The sequence below is a fragment of the Aptenodytes forsteri genome, unplaced genomic scaffold, assembly GCF_000699145.1.
Source record: "Aptenodytes forsteri isolate BGI_AS27 unplaced genomic scaffold, ASM69914v1 Scaffold84, whole genome shotgun sequence".
Taxonomy (NCBI): Eukaryota; Metazoa; Chordata; class Aves; order Sphenisciformes; family Spheniscidae; genus Aptenodytes; species Aptenodytes forsteri.
The window spans coordinates 1,097,547-1,113,269 of NW_008795492.1; the positions used below are offsets into that span (position 1 = coordinate 1,097,547).

Genomic DNA, 15,723 nt, shown 5'->3' on the forward strand with positions numbered 1-15,723 from the left:
CTGCAGAGGCCCGGGGGCCGGAGGAAGAGGGAGGCGAGCTGGCTGCTCGCCCTGCGAGAGAATACCCCTTGACTATCGCGGAGAAGAGGAGATTAAGGTTAATCTTTACACGGTTTTTTATTTAAAAAAAAAAAACAAACCACCTTTTCCTGAACACAACACGGGTGCGATGGAAGGCTGAAGCAGAATTGGGTTCATTTGTATCTGTTTCACCTAGTGGCATGTGGTTTTGACAAGAGGTTGCCCAGGTTCTCATGCCAAAATGTGGCAGGCTCCCTGCGGCACCTCCAGCTGCAGGAGTGTGGCCGGGGGGCTCTTGGGTGGCGTGAGGGAGTAGCTGACTGGGGAGAGGAATAGGTTGAATTGGAAGAAATGAGTCAAAACTGGGAATTACCTTCAGCAGCCAAATGTGTTTCTCACTGGCTTCCTTTTTTTTTTTGTGCCTTAGGGTTTTGTGCTTTTAAGGGTCACTGTGGGTTATCTGTCATCGGCAATCCCTTTCTGCTGTGCGAGTGCTGCTGTTCTTGAGTCTTCTTCAGCAGCTCTTCCAAAATACATTGCGCTGTTTCTGGTGTGGCTCAATACAGGTGGAAAGAAGCTTTCCAGGACCATTTCTCTTTTTTTTTTTTTTTTTTTCCTTCCATATCCCTTTGTAAACTGCTCTTTGCTGTGAGCTGTAAGCAGTTCCTGCCCCTCTGGTGGTAACCCGCAGCAGGGAGGGGATTGCAAAGAGCATGCTTTCCCCCGCCTGTGTTTCTCTGCTTGTTGTCTCATGTCTTACTGCTAGGCTGAAAGCTCTTTTGAGGAGAGAGTATACAGTATGTGTTTTTACATTGTCAGGGAACAGCTGCACCTTTAAGTCAGGTACTTTGTAGTTGTGGTTATGAACCAGGAGAGAGGTGAAAGTACAATTAATGTCTGGTGCTCCAAAGAGAACAAGAGTTACTCGCTTGCAAGAGCAGTGGGAAATGAGTTACAGCCTGACCCTGGAGTTAAGTTTAACCCTGCAGCCTGTATACAAGAAACAGCAGAAGATCTGGTTATGGTAAAGGAGAGTGCTTGATGCATTGAATTTTTATTTGAAGTTGGGTATCTAAAGCTCAGTTCTTCAAGAAAAAGGAACTGCAGTCCTATGGCCATGGTGCGTGTTAGGAACAGAGTTAGGATGTCCCAAGCTTGTTTACACGTTTTAGTGCTGAGAGATTCTGGTGGGGCTTCTTGGCACTTCTACGGATCAGTAATCTGCGTGTATTGTGCAGCAGCTGCCAACACAAAATGTATGATATAAATGAAAACTGAACACTCAATGTCTGTAACACAGATGAATACGCAGCCCACGCCTCTATTTAAAATGCAGACCAAACACGGGCCAGATTGTTCTCCAAAGTGTCTGTTTAAAACACTACATGCTGCAGCCTGTAGTTTCCATAAAATGAAATCTTTTGAGAGTAGCTGTATTTGCACATAAAGATGAGGTCATCTGCTGCCTGTTTGATTGTTGCATGTAGGGTTTAATTCGGCTTCCTACCAAAATGCTAATTTTACTTTCAGCTAGAAGGATATGGAAACTTTGTCAACATACAGCACGCATGGCAGTGGCATGGCGTGGCAGTGAGTCACTTAGGTGCTGAAGTAGGGTTGCGTACAAAGTATTTTAAAATTGAAACCTTTGTCTTCTGCTCTAGCACGGTGTCCTCATGGGTGCTTAACTGCTGCCCTTCTTCAGTGGCATCAGAGGCTGGAACAGCATTTGTTGACTTGTTGATACAAGTCAGTCTTCAAGCTATGTTTCTGGGAAGTTTTGTCTGGTTTTAAGGTTTCTTAAAAGAAAAAATGAAATGCAAACTCTGAGCCACTGAGAATTCTCCTTGATGCTGTTGCTGACCATGCAGCAATTTTTAAAATGCAAATGTATGCATATAGCATGAAAATCTATAAGTGAGAAGTGATTAAAAATTATAGACAGTTTGTGGCACACCCTCGGCGTTTGTTTGCAGTTTATTATTAGAACAGTACACCCCCACACGTTGGCAAAGAAGTATGTTCTCAGATTCATTGAGTTGGCACTTTCCAGCTAATTTTTCAAAATGCTATAAAAACTGAATAATGAAAAATGAATAATTTTAATAACATTTGTTTTCTATTATGTACTGGAATGTGATATAAAAGTTAAAATTATAAAATCCAAATGGAATATTTAAGCCTCTTTATAGTGCGCTTTTTTAAATATTTTTTTTTTCCCCCAACATATTTTGACATTTCATTCTGATTTTGAGATCTGTGAATTTTCTACAAAAAAAGAATAATTTTCTATTTTGAACAGCTGCATTTATAACATTAAAAGAGGAAAGCTAAATATTTTACAGAAATTTTTTAAGAGCCTCTTGGTGAAGATGCTCCGGTCAGAAGTTTTGAGGAAAGAATCTTCTCTTGCAGCCATTTGTAAATATGAAATCATTAATGGCAACCTCCCTGAGATCCCACCGGGAAGTTCAGCTACATATTTTTTCTGTGTTGTGCTATTGTCAATTGTTGTTTTTTTTTCTCCAAGGGAGGCAAGAGTTTTCTGTGAGAGGACTTGCTATATTTGAGTCAGCTTGATGTCGCAATTACCAGGAGGAGCAGATGGGGACAGCTAGCGTATGTTACTCCAACTTTTAGCACTGTGCTGTCCCTCTGAAGGCTGCAGGCAGGCTCCATTGTGCTAGGCCCTGTTACATGTAGTGAAAAAGTATTTCTTGTGCTCAGTAACTGTATTTCTTGATTCTTAGGGACTGTCAGCAGGCTGATATAAAATATATATCTGGATGGAAACAGTGGAAAAGAACTAGCAGTAAATCATTGAAAAAAGTCCTCAATGAAGTCAGGGAGTTGTTATCTTTTCTGGAGCTTTGGCGACATGATATTCACAGCATAGAAGGTATTTACTGTCTTACCTCAATTTCTCTTCTTTCAAGTTGCTTCTGTTACTGTTAGTTTTACATGTGTGAGTGTAGTTTCAGATATAACTGTATGTGTTTAAGAAGTTACCTGCTTCCTTTATTATTGCTGATGTAAAATCCGTGATGGGGTTGAAGGAAATATATTGGAGAAAATTATTAAAAAGTCACATTTCCATTTCAGTTGTATTGCTGAAAGCCGGCAGTAGTTAAAACTAGCTTTAGTAATGTTTCGTCAGTTAATTCAATGTAACTGAAATGATAATCTGCTCATTCTGTATTTTCAGTGATTTTATTGTCTTAAGTATTGGCACATGTCTCTTTTATTCCCAGGGAAATTTGGTACTGGCATCCAGTCCTACTTCTCCTTCCTGCGTTTTCTGGTCCTGCTGAATTTTATAATTTTTATCCTGATGTTCAGTTTTGTTACCCTTCCCAGCATCATTTCTAAATATGGAATATTCAACAGTAGCTTTACTAAAACTCCTCTAAAGAACATAGGTAAACACCTTCTCTATGTACTGCTGTTGTTTGTAAGATCCCCCCTTTCCCTCAGCTTCCTCTCCACCTCCCAGGACAAAGAAATGCTTTTTTTTATAAGAACTTGCCATGTTTGAATTAACTTGATCTTGCAGTTTAATGGGCATTATCATTTGAGTGACTTTTCCTGCCTTTCTTTTGACAGAGCCTCACTGCACAGTTTATAAACCTAGTGGTAATATGGGACTTGTTTATTTCTATACTTATCTCAAAGATTTGCTCAGCGGCACTGTAAGTCATTAGATTTTTTTTTTTTTATTAAGTTTCTGTGTCTCGTGTAACATGTAAAATGTGAAAACATTTTACTTGGGGAATGAAGCTTTGATAATTTTGAAACATGATAAGGCATATGCATCACTGGGGTGAAATTAGCCTTTATCCTTTATCTGTGAGAAGGGGAGTTTTCAAACTGACTTTTACTGAGCGTCCACAAGGCCTGGTTGGCCACATGCTGCAGCCTGCGCCTCTCCTCCCCAGCTGCTAAACATTACGTATTCTGGAGGACGCTGCCTATTGTGCTGTCTGTGTAGGGTCTCAGTGTCCTTGTCATAGAGCTCTCTGATTGGAGAGAGGAGGGGTTTTAAGCATGTAGTGTCTGCATTACAGTTTGGTGGAGGCAATGGCAGTATTTAGAAGCTACAGACTGTTGTAGCTTGCTGGGGGCCCCAATAGTGATTTTAAATTTACAGAATGGTTGCTTAATACCAGGTTGGATTTAACTGGGCAGTTGTTGCTACTGTTACAAATTCTATTTAAACTTCGTGTTTTCACAGGGGTTCCTTGAAGTGACAAGTTTGTTTTATGGCTATTACACAATAGATGCTGCGTGGCTCCGTATCCTGAGGTACAACTTGCCACTAGCATATCTGCTGGCTACATTTGCCTACCTTGCGTTAAGTCTCCTCTGGATAATAAAAAGGTAAAGATGGTATAGTTTATTTACTGCTACCTATTGCACAGTTTACATTGCATTCTTGCTTGTAGGGTACATGCTGCGTTCTAGAACTGTTTTGTATGGATATGGAGAATCTTTTGCTTGAGGAGGCAGTGCCACAGTAGCCTTTGTCTGTCTTTGGGAAACAGCCAGCAAAATAAATAAATAAATTTGAAGTATTAGTTTTTCATATGTACACATACATATAAATAAAAGACCCTCAACTATACAGTAGTTGTTGTTGGAGGATTTTATTTTGGGGATTTCCCCCCCCCCCCCCCCCCGTTTCCTGAGCCAGCTCTTTGCAGTGTCAGAGAAGCACTGGGTAAGGCGAGAAGGTATGACTGTGGCTAAGTGCAGAGGGAAGTAACCTGTGTCGGTTGTGGCTTCAGCTGACTTTGATTGCTGCAGAACCTCACACTGCAAGCTTCCCAGAGATGTAAAGCAAATGTGGCTATTTGCTTGTGGGGGTGGTTGGTTTTTTGTTTCGTTTTCTGTGGATGAAATACGTCTTTTCATGAATGAAGTAAAGTTGCGTTTTTCTCTAGGTCTGTGGAAGGATTTAAGCAGAACTTGGTGCATGATGAAGATCAATTTCAGAGTTACTGTAACAAAGTCTTTGCAGGCTGGGACTTCTGCATTACAGATCCAAATGCAGCACAGCTAAAACATCGCAGCTTGCAATATGAGCTCCAAGTGAGTAACTTCCATTTTTCTATGATTATGGTTTCATACAGCTTAGGTGGCTAAAAAAGAGAGGTGTATAATTCTGCAGATAATGGAGTAAGGATAAGAAGGATTGAAGTAGTTTATACTGGGGGCAGGGCAAACCACATCCTCTTGCATGCTTTCTAGGTAGCTAGAATTGTGGTGCAACGTGTGAAGGATTGGCACTGAGGTTGACGGCCCTTCCCCCATCCACTGGGAACTGAAGCCAACCTGTTAGCTGCTTGTCTCTCTGCTCTTCCTCACACTCCAGTCCTGCTTCCTGTGTTAGTTTCTACATAATCCAACAGGAAAAGCTGTCCCAGCTGTGGGCAAAACCCTTGTACTGTCGGGAATCAGTTTGAGTATACTGGGTTATAAGTCTGCAGTGTGGTAGGCAGTAGTTTGGGGAGGAATAAAATTCAGATGGTACTCTTCATACAAGTTGGGAGCACTGTTGCAGTAAGAAGGTACTGAAAGTTTTTCACTAGGTGTCTTTGACACACATGCACGTACAAAATGCTGATGCAGCTAATAGATTTCCCAAATCATAAAACTCTCTGAAAAGAGAGTCTGAAAGGCTTTTCTGGTGAAACCAGTACCTTCTTTTTGCTCTCTGTACACTGGAAGCAGAGATTTGTGTAGTGAAACAATTACGTTTGAAAAGATACTTCCACTTCAAACCACAAAGCAGTAACTACAGATTTCATAAATTACACTGAGTTGCTTTCTGCTCTAGTAAGGTTCACAGTTATCTTTTTTCATCATATAACCAGAGCCTCCTTCACTTACCACACTTTTGCCTCTAGAACTCACACCTTAGAAAAACTTGCCCCTTAATATTACTGTTTGATGGAAACAAATCCTCAGAAAATCTGGTTAAATTGCCCAGGTTAAATTGCCTTCACAGGCGATACTGTATTTTCATGTCAGCTAAGGTGAAACGTATCAAGCTTATGTGACAAGCTGCTCAAGACTGTACTTCTTTCTCTCTGTGCCATCCCCCAATTTTCCTTCAGAAAGAGGAGAGGGAAGTTTGAGCCATAGTGGTGAGGACTGGTTACTTGCAGAAGTAAGGAGATGAGTGGGCTGGTTTACCCATTTCACAGTTTAGTACCAAGCTGTCTGAGATCAGTCTCTCACAATAAACAGACAAGTTGTCTTTCTGTCCTCAAGGAGATATGTTACTGATATAGTAGAGATAAGAGGATTACGAGACACTTGTCTTTGGCTACAGGGCCCTCAGCCTGAGGAGACTGAGCACACTGGGGCTTCCACTCCTGCATGGACCTGTTTATGTCAATGAAAAGGCACGCCCAGTTCAGTGTGCTTGGGCAGGCGGTGGAGTGACCCTCCTAGAACAGGCTATGGATTTGCACATCCCAGAGGTAGAAGACATGGTGTCAAGTGTTGTATGCTGCACCAGAAAACTACACATCCTTTTTCTTTTGTTTGTAGACAGACTTGGAAGAAGAAAGACTGAAGCGAAAAATAGCTGACAGGACAATGAAAGAAAAGCTACGCATCTACTCTCTGAGATTATTTATAAATATAATTGTCATTGCAGTTTTATCAGGATGTTTCTACGCTATATATAGAGCAACTGTCTTCTCTCAAGAAAACTCCAATGTGAGTATCAGACACGACATTAGGACAGATTCAATTGGGGCTGGTGATTACAGCAAGAGGAACTGTTGTGAAAGTCAAGTATCTTAATATAGCACCTTTCATGCAAGGGATCTGAAAATGCTTTCTACAGACCTAGAATTTTTTTAGTAGAGGAGAGTGAGAAGGATCAAGGAGCATGTGCAAGAAAACTCCAATGATGTCTCCTTTTGATACAGAGGCTCCAGTGTCATCTACCTTGGAGCTAATGCAGCTGACAAGAAAAGCAGCCCTCAGTTCCCTTCCCATGTAACGGTTCTCACCTCGCTGTGATCTACTAGTACAAGTGTTTGTGTGTCTGGGCAGTGAACTGGCTCGGGGAACTGATCTGGTTAAAACAAACTTCATCGTGATCAGTTTCTTGATCTGGGTCACTGCTCAACTGCAAAAATAAACAGCAAGGGAAGAGGATGATTATGATCTGTATTGTGGCTTGAGTTACAGCTGTGTGGGGAAACAGGAAGACTGAATATGGAGCACTTTGCAGAAGAAAAGGTTCTTGCATCAGTAGTGGAAAGAATCAGATTGGGTGGGATTGTTCACCCCTGGCAGGACAAGCAGATGGGAAGAGCAGTTCAGAAGCAGAACAAGAGCAGACAATAGTTTCAACAGTTTTGCAACAGTAATTGACTTCTCTGTAGGACCCCGGGGTTGAATTAGCTTGACATGAATGGAGACCGCGCTTTTTCTCTCCCTCTGTTCATTGCTGATGTGATGGGGCACTGGCTGTGTATGGGGAAAGTTGTGCTCGTGGTGGACCTAACTCCTAACTTCTGTAAACTGCCAGGATTGCAGAGAGAAGCAGGAAATGGGGACTAAAGAAGTGTTTGTGTCAGAGGTGTTGTTTGGGGGCAGAGAAAGAGGATAACACAACACTGAACAACTCGAAAAATAGCCTCACTTGCTGTTGGCTTTATGTATAAGGGTTGATATCTTGGCCTTGCCTAAACGAGTAGGTAGAGGAGCTTGTTAAGATGGTGGGAAAGTCAGGGGAGCTGATTGGCACTGGTGCAAATAATTTGAAAAGTGTCTGCACTTTGACATAAGTGTAAAAGCTGATAGCTGTAGTGCTGGGTTAGGTAATGTAGACACAAGCCTTGGTGACATGAGCCTCTTCAAACAGAAGCTTTGGGGAAGCACCAAAACATTCATACCTGGAGGTGGGGGGAGTTACTGATGAAGGGGGCAGGAGAAAGCAAGGGTGTAGCAGCAAACTGCAGAGATAGATAGCAGTGGTCTGGCTTGTAGTTCCAAACGTACATGGAGGATGAAGGCAGAGTAAAAGATGCTACCTGAATCCTGGACAAGAGAGGCTCGTGGGTAGCTGGAGTGAGCATGATATCAGGAAGGTGTGTTTCTCTGAGTATTACCTTCCTCTCATCTCTTCTTGAACAGGACGTCAGCAATACGAACTTCCAAGCTAATCTCTTAGTGCAGTATTTGCCTTCCATTGTGATCACACTGGCCAACTTCATTGCTCCTCAGATCTTCTCATTTCTGATCAGATTTGAAGATTATTCACCAGCCTTTGAAATCAGGCTGACACTCATGAGGTAAAGACGTTTTTATTGTGGCCTTGGATGTTTCAACAACTTGTTCTTGGTAGGTTATAAGTATTGTAAACATTGAAATATCAAGAAGCAGAGAGGTTGGACTCTCTGCACTGGAGGGCCTGGGCACTGGAAGCCAAGCAGGCATTGTTTGACTTATGTTTAGTTGGAAACTTTAATTTTAAATTTGGAAACAATCTCCTGTTTTGATGACAGTACAGTGTAGTCATTTCAGTGTCCAAGTTTTTCTCTCAGTCCCATTTAGCTATGTGATCTGGACTTCAACAACCTGAATAACTAGTCAGCAGAGAAGTTGTGGCTGCAGAGCTGTGGATTCACACCGCTTTGCATGCAGCAGTTCCTTGAATGAGCAAATGCGTGTGTACAGCAGTGACTGAAGCACGGCTTTGCTCAGGGCAGAAGTTAAAAGTTTTGGGCTAAAAGATACTTCAGTGTGAGAACATGAAGAACTGACGCTTGGTAGCTTAAGGCAGTAAGGTCTGGGTTGAAGCATCTGAACTCTGCAAGCCCCTGTGCTTTATATTTCCAATTTGGCTAAGTGCCTGTGAAGGCGTGAAGCCATGTGAGAGGGAAATGCTGCACGCAGAGTTGTCACCTGGCCTCTCAAACTGCACTTGGGAGAATCACAGCCCACTGCAGGGTCAAGATCTGCAAATGAAATGACAGAGCAATACTGAGAAAAGAAAGAAGGGATTGTAGCCTAAAGCAGGGAAGGTGAAAAGCAAGTTAACTTACTACTAATGAAAGAAGTGTGTTTATTAAATAGCTGGTCGTTCCATTAAAGCTCTGTATGACCCTTTTGTGTTTCGAGCCTTCCTTGGACTCCTGTGCAAGTTGAGCCAGGTGTTAGAATGGCTCTTTTTTGGCAGGTTTGGAATTGGGTTTTGCCTTTCTTCCAGGTGTGTCTTTGTGCGGTTGGCCAATATTGGTGTTCTCTTGTTCTCCCTGTGGAGTCAGATCTCCTACTGTGCCACCGATGAGTGTAAGGCCTGTGGATACAATTATGAACTCTATCCTGTAAGCAGATTTACCGTGGTCTTTAATCATCTGAACTTGTGAATAGAGATTTGTTTTCTATGAAACTTGCTTGTCTAGAGGTATTCAGAATCAGACCTAGAGTTGCTGTTCATGTCATACCTGGTGCTGATTCTTACTGCTCAGTGCAAACCAGTACAGTTCTTACATACATCTTTTCTTTTTCTAAAACTCTGATTAGAATTAGTCCAGTGGCAGACTATCATTTAACACAGACTTTCTGACTACCATGAGGATTGTCTGAGGTAGCTCTGTTTTGGAGACAATTTACTGCCTTTTGCTCCAATAAGACAAATGGTCTTTCCTCAAAAAAAAAACCCAAAAAACACCACACCACCAACAAAACCAACAAACAAAACACTTGGCATGGAAGCTGTGAAACACTTTAATATTTTAGAAATGGGAGTCAATACAATTTGAATTTTATGGTGTTAACTGACTGAGAGGTTTGTTGCTTGACATGTTATTTAGACTTGTTATTTAGATTCCTAATCTTGTTTTTTCCTGACTTCTTTTTATAGTGCTGGGAATCTGAAGTTGGGCAAGAAATGTATAAACTGATGATATTTGATTTTATTATACTTCTTGCTGGGACCCTTTTTGTAGATTTTCCTAGAAAGTAAGTATCTCTGCCTTTTGAACATACTTTTGTGAATGACTTACGAAACCTGTTTCTTTTTTCTGTTATTAATTCCCCATATTTCTAACCAGATTACCAGTTTTAAAATAAAACGTAAACATATTTCTGGTAGCTTTTTTATACTTGAGTCTTGTCTTTTTTTTTCTTCAGACATTTTTCTGCTATGTTGTCTAATGGTTAAATGCTAACTGTGTGTGTTCCAAATGTGTTAGAATTCAGCTAAGCTTTGTAACTTCAATTTAGAACTAATGATGTTCTTTGGTTTTAGGTTGTTAGTCACTCATTGCTCTTGCAAGCCAGTTCAGTGGTGTGGCTTGCAGGAATTTGGAATTTCTGACAATGTCCTGGAAATCATTTATGGGCAGACCATCTGCTGGATTGGAACCTTCTTTTCACCACTTCTCCCTGCAATAGCAACTATAAAATACTTCTTAATCTTTTACATTAAAAAGGTAATGAAGGTTTGTGGTAAACAAATAAAATTGAGCACTTCTTTGTAGTTTTTGTAATGTAGATATGCAGTTGATTTAAAACAACCAACCAACCCTAAAAAAAAAAAACCACCCAAGGATGTGGTATACTGGAAATGAGGTAATGGTATTCCATTTTCTGTAGCTTTTTTGCTTTTAAGAGAAGGTAGGATTTTGCTTTGAAATCAAGCAAAACAACATTTTAATAACTACCTCATCAATTATTTGATTTTTTTTAAAAAATAAAATTTTTTATGTGATAAACCTAGTTTATAACACTTTTCTGCAATAATCTGTTTACTAGCAACAGAGCTTAGAACTTGGACAAGATTTTGCCAAGCTGCTAAAAATTTGGGAGCAAAATGGATAATCTAAGCTGGATTGGATGTTCAGGACGTGGTTTCTGCATATCAGAATCTTTCCTCTGTGACCAGACAGCTCCTTCTGTGCAACAAATTCATACTGATATTTTAGTTCTTACAAGGAGGGATGTATCCAGTGAAGATTTGGCAGATCAAAGCTAAAGGCTGTGCCATGGATCATACACCAAATGACTATGTCAGTTGACTCTGTGCAAGTGTATGAGGCCCTCTGGATCAAATTCTTACCCAAAATAGGAGACATTGACTTATACCAGAATGTAAAGCCACCTTGTCTTAGCCCTTTTCCGTCAATGTACATTAAAGGAAGGATGATTATGTGGTAGCTGGTAGCATATTTGAGGATGGAAAATTCGGTTGGTGGGGAAAGTATACTTGGATGTATTGTATAGATGTACTGGTAACAGTCTTGCTCATTTTCCCTCTTCAGATCAGTTTGATACACACACGTAAACCTGCAGCTAGGCCTATCAGAGCATCAAGTTCCAATTTTTTCTTCTTGGTGGTATTGTTGATTGGGCTCGTCTTGGCTTTTATTCCTTTGGGAATCAGCATAGCATAGTAAGTGACAATTTAACTTCTATGAAGTTGACATTTGCTCTAAGGTTGTCAGTTCCCTAAAAACAGACACACAACTTTGGAATGATAAATTGGAATAAAATATATTGTGTATAATAAATTGAATTATTATTTAGTTCATATAAATAAAAATTACAGTTTTAAAGACAAAGGACATTTTTACCCCTTCGGCAAAATGGTGGTAGGCTTGTGTTGGATTATTTTATCTTTACATTTTGATAGAGCATCTCCTTTCTGTTCTGCTTCTTTGACAGTATCCCCTCCTCCAAGGCATGTGGGCCGTTCAGGAGTTTTAACACTTCATGGGCAGTTGTTCCAGATACAATACTTGGGTTTCCAACAGGTCTGCAGCAGGTCCTTCATGGCATAGCATCAGAAGCCTTTGCAGTGCCTTTTTTTATGGTCATCTGGTGAGTACTGTGGAGACCTGATTCAGTCATGCAGCTGCATGGTTCATTTCCTTACCTTTCTGAACTGATAGCAAACAACTATTAGACCAGATTTTTCATCTGCAGTCAAAAGCATCAAAGCCCAAACCTTGATTTAAAAAAAATAACAAAACAAACAAAACAAATAAAAGCCCCCAAACGGTCATTATGTAAGATAAAATTCAATATAGAATTTTTAAGGTTGGAGGTCACATCTAGAGATCGTCTAATCCAACCCCCCTGTTCAAAGCAGGGTCAAATAGAGCAGGTGCTCAGGAACCGTGTCCAGTTGGGTTTTGAGTATCTCCAAAGATGGAGACTCCACAACCTCTCTGGGCAACCTGTTCCAGTGCTTGGTCACTCTTGCAGTAGAAAGTTGGTTTGTGGTTTTTTTTTTCCCCCCCTATGTTTAAATGGAATGTTTTTGCATTTCAGTTTAACCCGACTGTTTTCAGATCTTGGAGCCTTGTTACCTGATACCTTCTACAACTTCTATGCTTGAGAAACCATGCCGTTTATTTCAGATTCCACCCAGCCCTTTCTTCCATAACACATGTTTATGTGTTCTCCTGAACTGAACCTGTTACTGCGTACACAGGAAATATCAAGTCCTCTTTTTTGGTTTGGGCTTTTTTTCTTTTTTTACTTTATCATAAAGCCTCTGTAAGAGGTGGAGGATGACTTGCACTGCTACCCTACTAACTATTTGGAAAAGAAAATACATTATTCATATAGGCATTTGTGCCATTCTAGTTCTTGCTACTGCTCTTCATCATTTAATGCACTGTGGATAATCTGGGTCACATTACGTCTGGAATATGTGCTATAAGGAATGGCTGCAATGCTGATCTGTGGCTGCTTACCATAGTTACAAAGCCCAGTGGGAGCAAAGAGTTACTCCAGTGAAACCTCATTAAACTTGATTTCTGAGGAGCAAAGCCCCTGTACATACACTTAGAGCAGGGCAGGAACTGACGGTCTAGAGGGAGCTGTCAGAACACAACCTGTAACATCTGAACATCGCCGTGCCTCTACGTCCTCTAGCACTCTGTCCCTGCCTGCCGGCAGCACAAATATCTCAGCAGATGCTTTTGAGCAGAGCTATGCCCAACCTACCCCACCTGTATATTGATTTTTTTAATTTTTTTTTTTTCTCCAGCAGCTTCTCGTCTGAAGCAAATGCACAAACTGACAATTTCTTTAGCCCATAACAGCCTTTTTCTCACTAATTCTGTTTTGCGTGATGCTAATATATAATGTTGGTTTGTGGTTTGCAGCCTCATTATGTTCTATTTTATTGCCTTGGCTGGAGCACACAAACGAGTGGTTGAGCAGCTGAGGGAACAACTGATGATGGTAAGATTTGACCCACTTTTCTGTACCCCTAAAGTTTTCTTTGTTGTGTCAGTAATCAGGCATGCAGAGGAACAACATAGTCTTCTGGATACTTGGTGTTTGCACAGGCCATGAAGAATGTTTTACAAATTACACAGGAAGAATAACCGAGGTACTGTAGTATTTCTCAGTCTAGCTGGTTTTCTTAGGTATCAGCTGCAACTGCAGCAAGGTCTGGTTATATCAGGCAACACACGTGCATGAGATACGGCTCTGAGAAGCGGTGTCCCTGTTCTTCATCTGTTGTCTTGCTTAAATCCACCCATCTGCATTTTTTTTTTTCCTGCCAAACAAGAACCTGAATCTTGGGTTTCCTGTCCCCTCCACCATCTTACACAACCCCCACTTCTGTTTCCTTCACTCTCACAAACAAGCACCCAGCTCCCTACCCTTCCCTCCAGGTCTATCTTTCTACTTCGTCGTGTCTGGTTTTATTCCTGAGTGCAGGTCCCAGCACCGCTTGCAACAGGCACTCAGAGTGGAGCAAGTCACCACTAACTAGTCCTTTGGAGAACGGTGCCAGTGCAGACATGCTTCTTTGTGGCCATCAAAAGCTGCTGCCATGTTCGACAGCATTCATACACTCTGATCTGTCAAACTCTGCTCTAGTCAGAACCTAGCCTCGCTAGTTAAGACTTCTCACTTTCTTAGGAAATAGCCCATTTCTTGGGATGTGCTTCTTTTAGATATGGCATTTAACAGCCCGTCCTTAGAAAAACACTGTGCTGGGGAGACATTTTTGAAGAGTAAGGAATTTAGGAGCAAAAGCCTTACTGCTTTTTAAGGGGTTCGCAAATCAGTTAGGAATTGTGAAAATCCTTGCGTGCTTTTTATTTTTGTTTGTTCGCTGTTGTTAGGCTGCTTGGAAGTATGGGTTTAAGTTTTTAGGTGTGTGAGATGTATTTACTTAGATTCAACGCAGAACTGTTAATATGTGACCTAACGTGAGATAAATGAAGTCAAGACTATTGTAAATTTAAAATTGTTCAGGTAGTTGAGAGTGTGCTGGAAGCCACTAATTAGAGTACAATGTGGTGAGTGCACCTATTTATTTCTAAGAAAGAAATGAGCTGTTCATAGATAACTTGTACTACTTCTGTTCATCTAGAGCATACTTTTTATTCTGTCTTTCCAGGAGAGTCATGACAAGCTGTTCCTAATCAGAAAGATAACAGAAGCTCAGAGGCATCCTTGAAAACCACAAAAAACCAGAAGAACCTGACTTCCTGAAACTCCCGGAACCACTAGATAAGAGTAGAAGCATCTGCAGCACCTAAAAACTGAGCAGCTGACTGGCACCCTGGCACTGCGGTTTATGTAGTGGACGCTTGTGGTCTTAGTCTTAATTATGCTAGTGGGCCTTAAAGTTTCCAAGACTGGAAATTTAGCGAATTTATACTGTTAGACCTGTCCAAAAAATTGTATGGTAGGACACTTTATTGCTGCTACAATTTCAGGGTTGTTGGGGTTTAAGTCCCTATTTTTCCAGGTGTTTTGGGTAAAATGTGATCAGAACTGAAACTCTGTTTAAGAACTTTGTACTGTTTTTACAAATTATGCTTTAAGAATCGGGAGGGAGGGGAAAGGTGTGGTTTTACATGTTTCCAACTCACTTCTCTTTTAAAACCAAAGCAAGAGAGAGACGTAAGTCAGTATTTTGAAATAGTGCTTAGGAGAAGAAAATCTGGCATGGGTTTGAAATCAGTTTTCCAAATATTTTGAGAGAAGAGACTTTGATACTTACTTTGCTCTGAAATAGCAAGTGCAGTTGAACACTGGATAACGTCACAAAATGGTTTGGAGAAAACAAGCTGATAAAAGAGCTCTGAATAAACAGTGGGAGTAGGAAGAGACCGCCAGTCAGGTCACCGAGCGGTGCACGTCTGTCGCAGGGAGAGCCGTTGCTCGGGTGCCAGCCTCACTGCTGTGGAGCAGCCTTTTTTTTGTGTTTTAATGTGTTAAGGCATTATTACTTGTGTTGTATTCTTGTACAAACATCTTGACTACTGTTCTCTTTGTTCTAAAATGTGAATATTTGAGAGTTAAGTTATAGGTTGGAAATACAGCATTCAGAAATTTATGTGTCAGTACCCTTTAAATTCATGTTTCTTCTCACTTAAATGAAACGACGGAGCTGTGTGACTCAGAGGGAACAGTACTTCTAAGTAGACTACTAACTGTTTCCTTTATTTAAAGACTGTGCTTAAGGCTTTTCTGTACAGAGTTGTGTTTATTACTTGAAATTTGCCGGTAGCACACTTAGTTAATATGTGAGAGGCTATTCTCTGTTTCGGAATGTGTTCTGTCTTCATTTTAAAGAGATTAGCGTTCAATAAATGATTTTTTTTTTTTTTTTAAATACAACGTCTGATGTTTTTCGAATCAGTTTGCCGTTTTTTTTTTTTTTTTTTTTTTTTTTTTTAGCAAAACCATTTTGAAATA

At 40.7% G+C, this 15,723-nt stretch overlaps 2 protein-coding genes across 2 annotated transcripts in view; both read left to right on the forward strand.

Moving 5' to 3' along the window:
- The window catches only part of TMC7 (transmembrane channel like 7), a 20,954-nt gene extending 6,099 nt beyond the window's left edge, over positions 1–14,855 (forward strand). Inside the window, exons 3-17 of the mRNA XM_019472659.1 lie at positions 7–97; positions 2,772–2,920; positions 3,273–3,440; positions 3,625–3,710; positions 4,253–4,398; positions 4,962–5,109; positions 6,577–6,747; positions 8,179–8,336; positions 9,254–9,371; positions 9,911–10,008; positions 10,298–10,481; positions 11,310–11,440; positions 11,713–11,868; positions 13,164–13,242; positions 14,417–14,855. Of these exons, the coding sequence (XP_019328204.1) occupies positions 7–97; positions 2,772–2,920; positions 3,273–3,440; positions 3,625–3,710; positions 4,253–4,398; positions 4,962–5,109; positions 6,577–6,747; positions 8,179–8,336; positions 9,254–9,371; positions 9,911–10,008; positions 10,298–10,481; positions 11,310–11,440; positions 11,713–11,868; positions 13,164–13,242; positions 14,417–14,476 (1,943 nt within the window). The 3' untranslated portion in view covers positions 14,477–14,855. The remainder of the gene's footprint in view (positions 1–6; positions 98–2,771; positions 2,921–3,272; positions 3,441–3,624; positions 3,711–4,252; positions 4,399–4,961; positions 5,110–6,576; positions 6,748–8,178; positions 8,337–9,253; positions 9,372–9,910; positions 10,009–10,297; positions 10,482–11,309; positions 11,441–11,712; positions 11,869–13,163; positions 13,243–14,416) is intronic.
- A 115-nt stretch (positions 14,856–14,970) lies between these two features.
- COQ7 (coenzyme Q7, hydroxylase) overlaps positions 14,971–15,723 on the forward strand; it is a 5,578-nt gene continuing 4,825 nt past the window's right edge. Inside the window, exon 1 of the mRNA XM_009281686.1 lies at positions 14,971–14,974. Within this exon, the coding sequence (XP_009279961.1) occupies positions 14,971–14,974 (4 nt within the window). The remainder of the gene's footprint in view (positions 14,975–15,723) is intronic.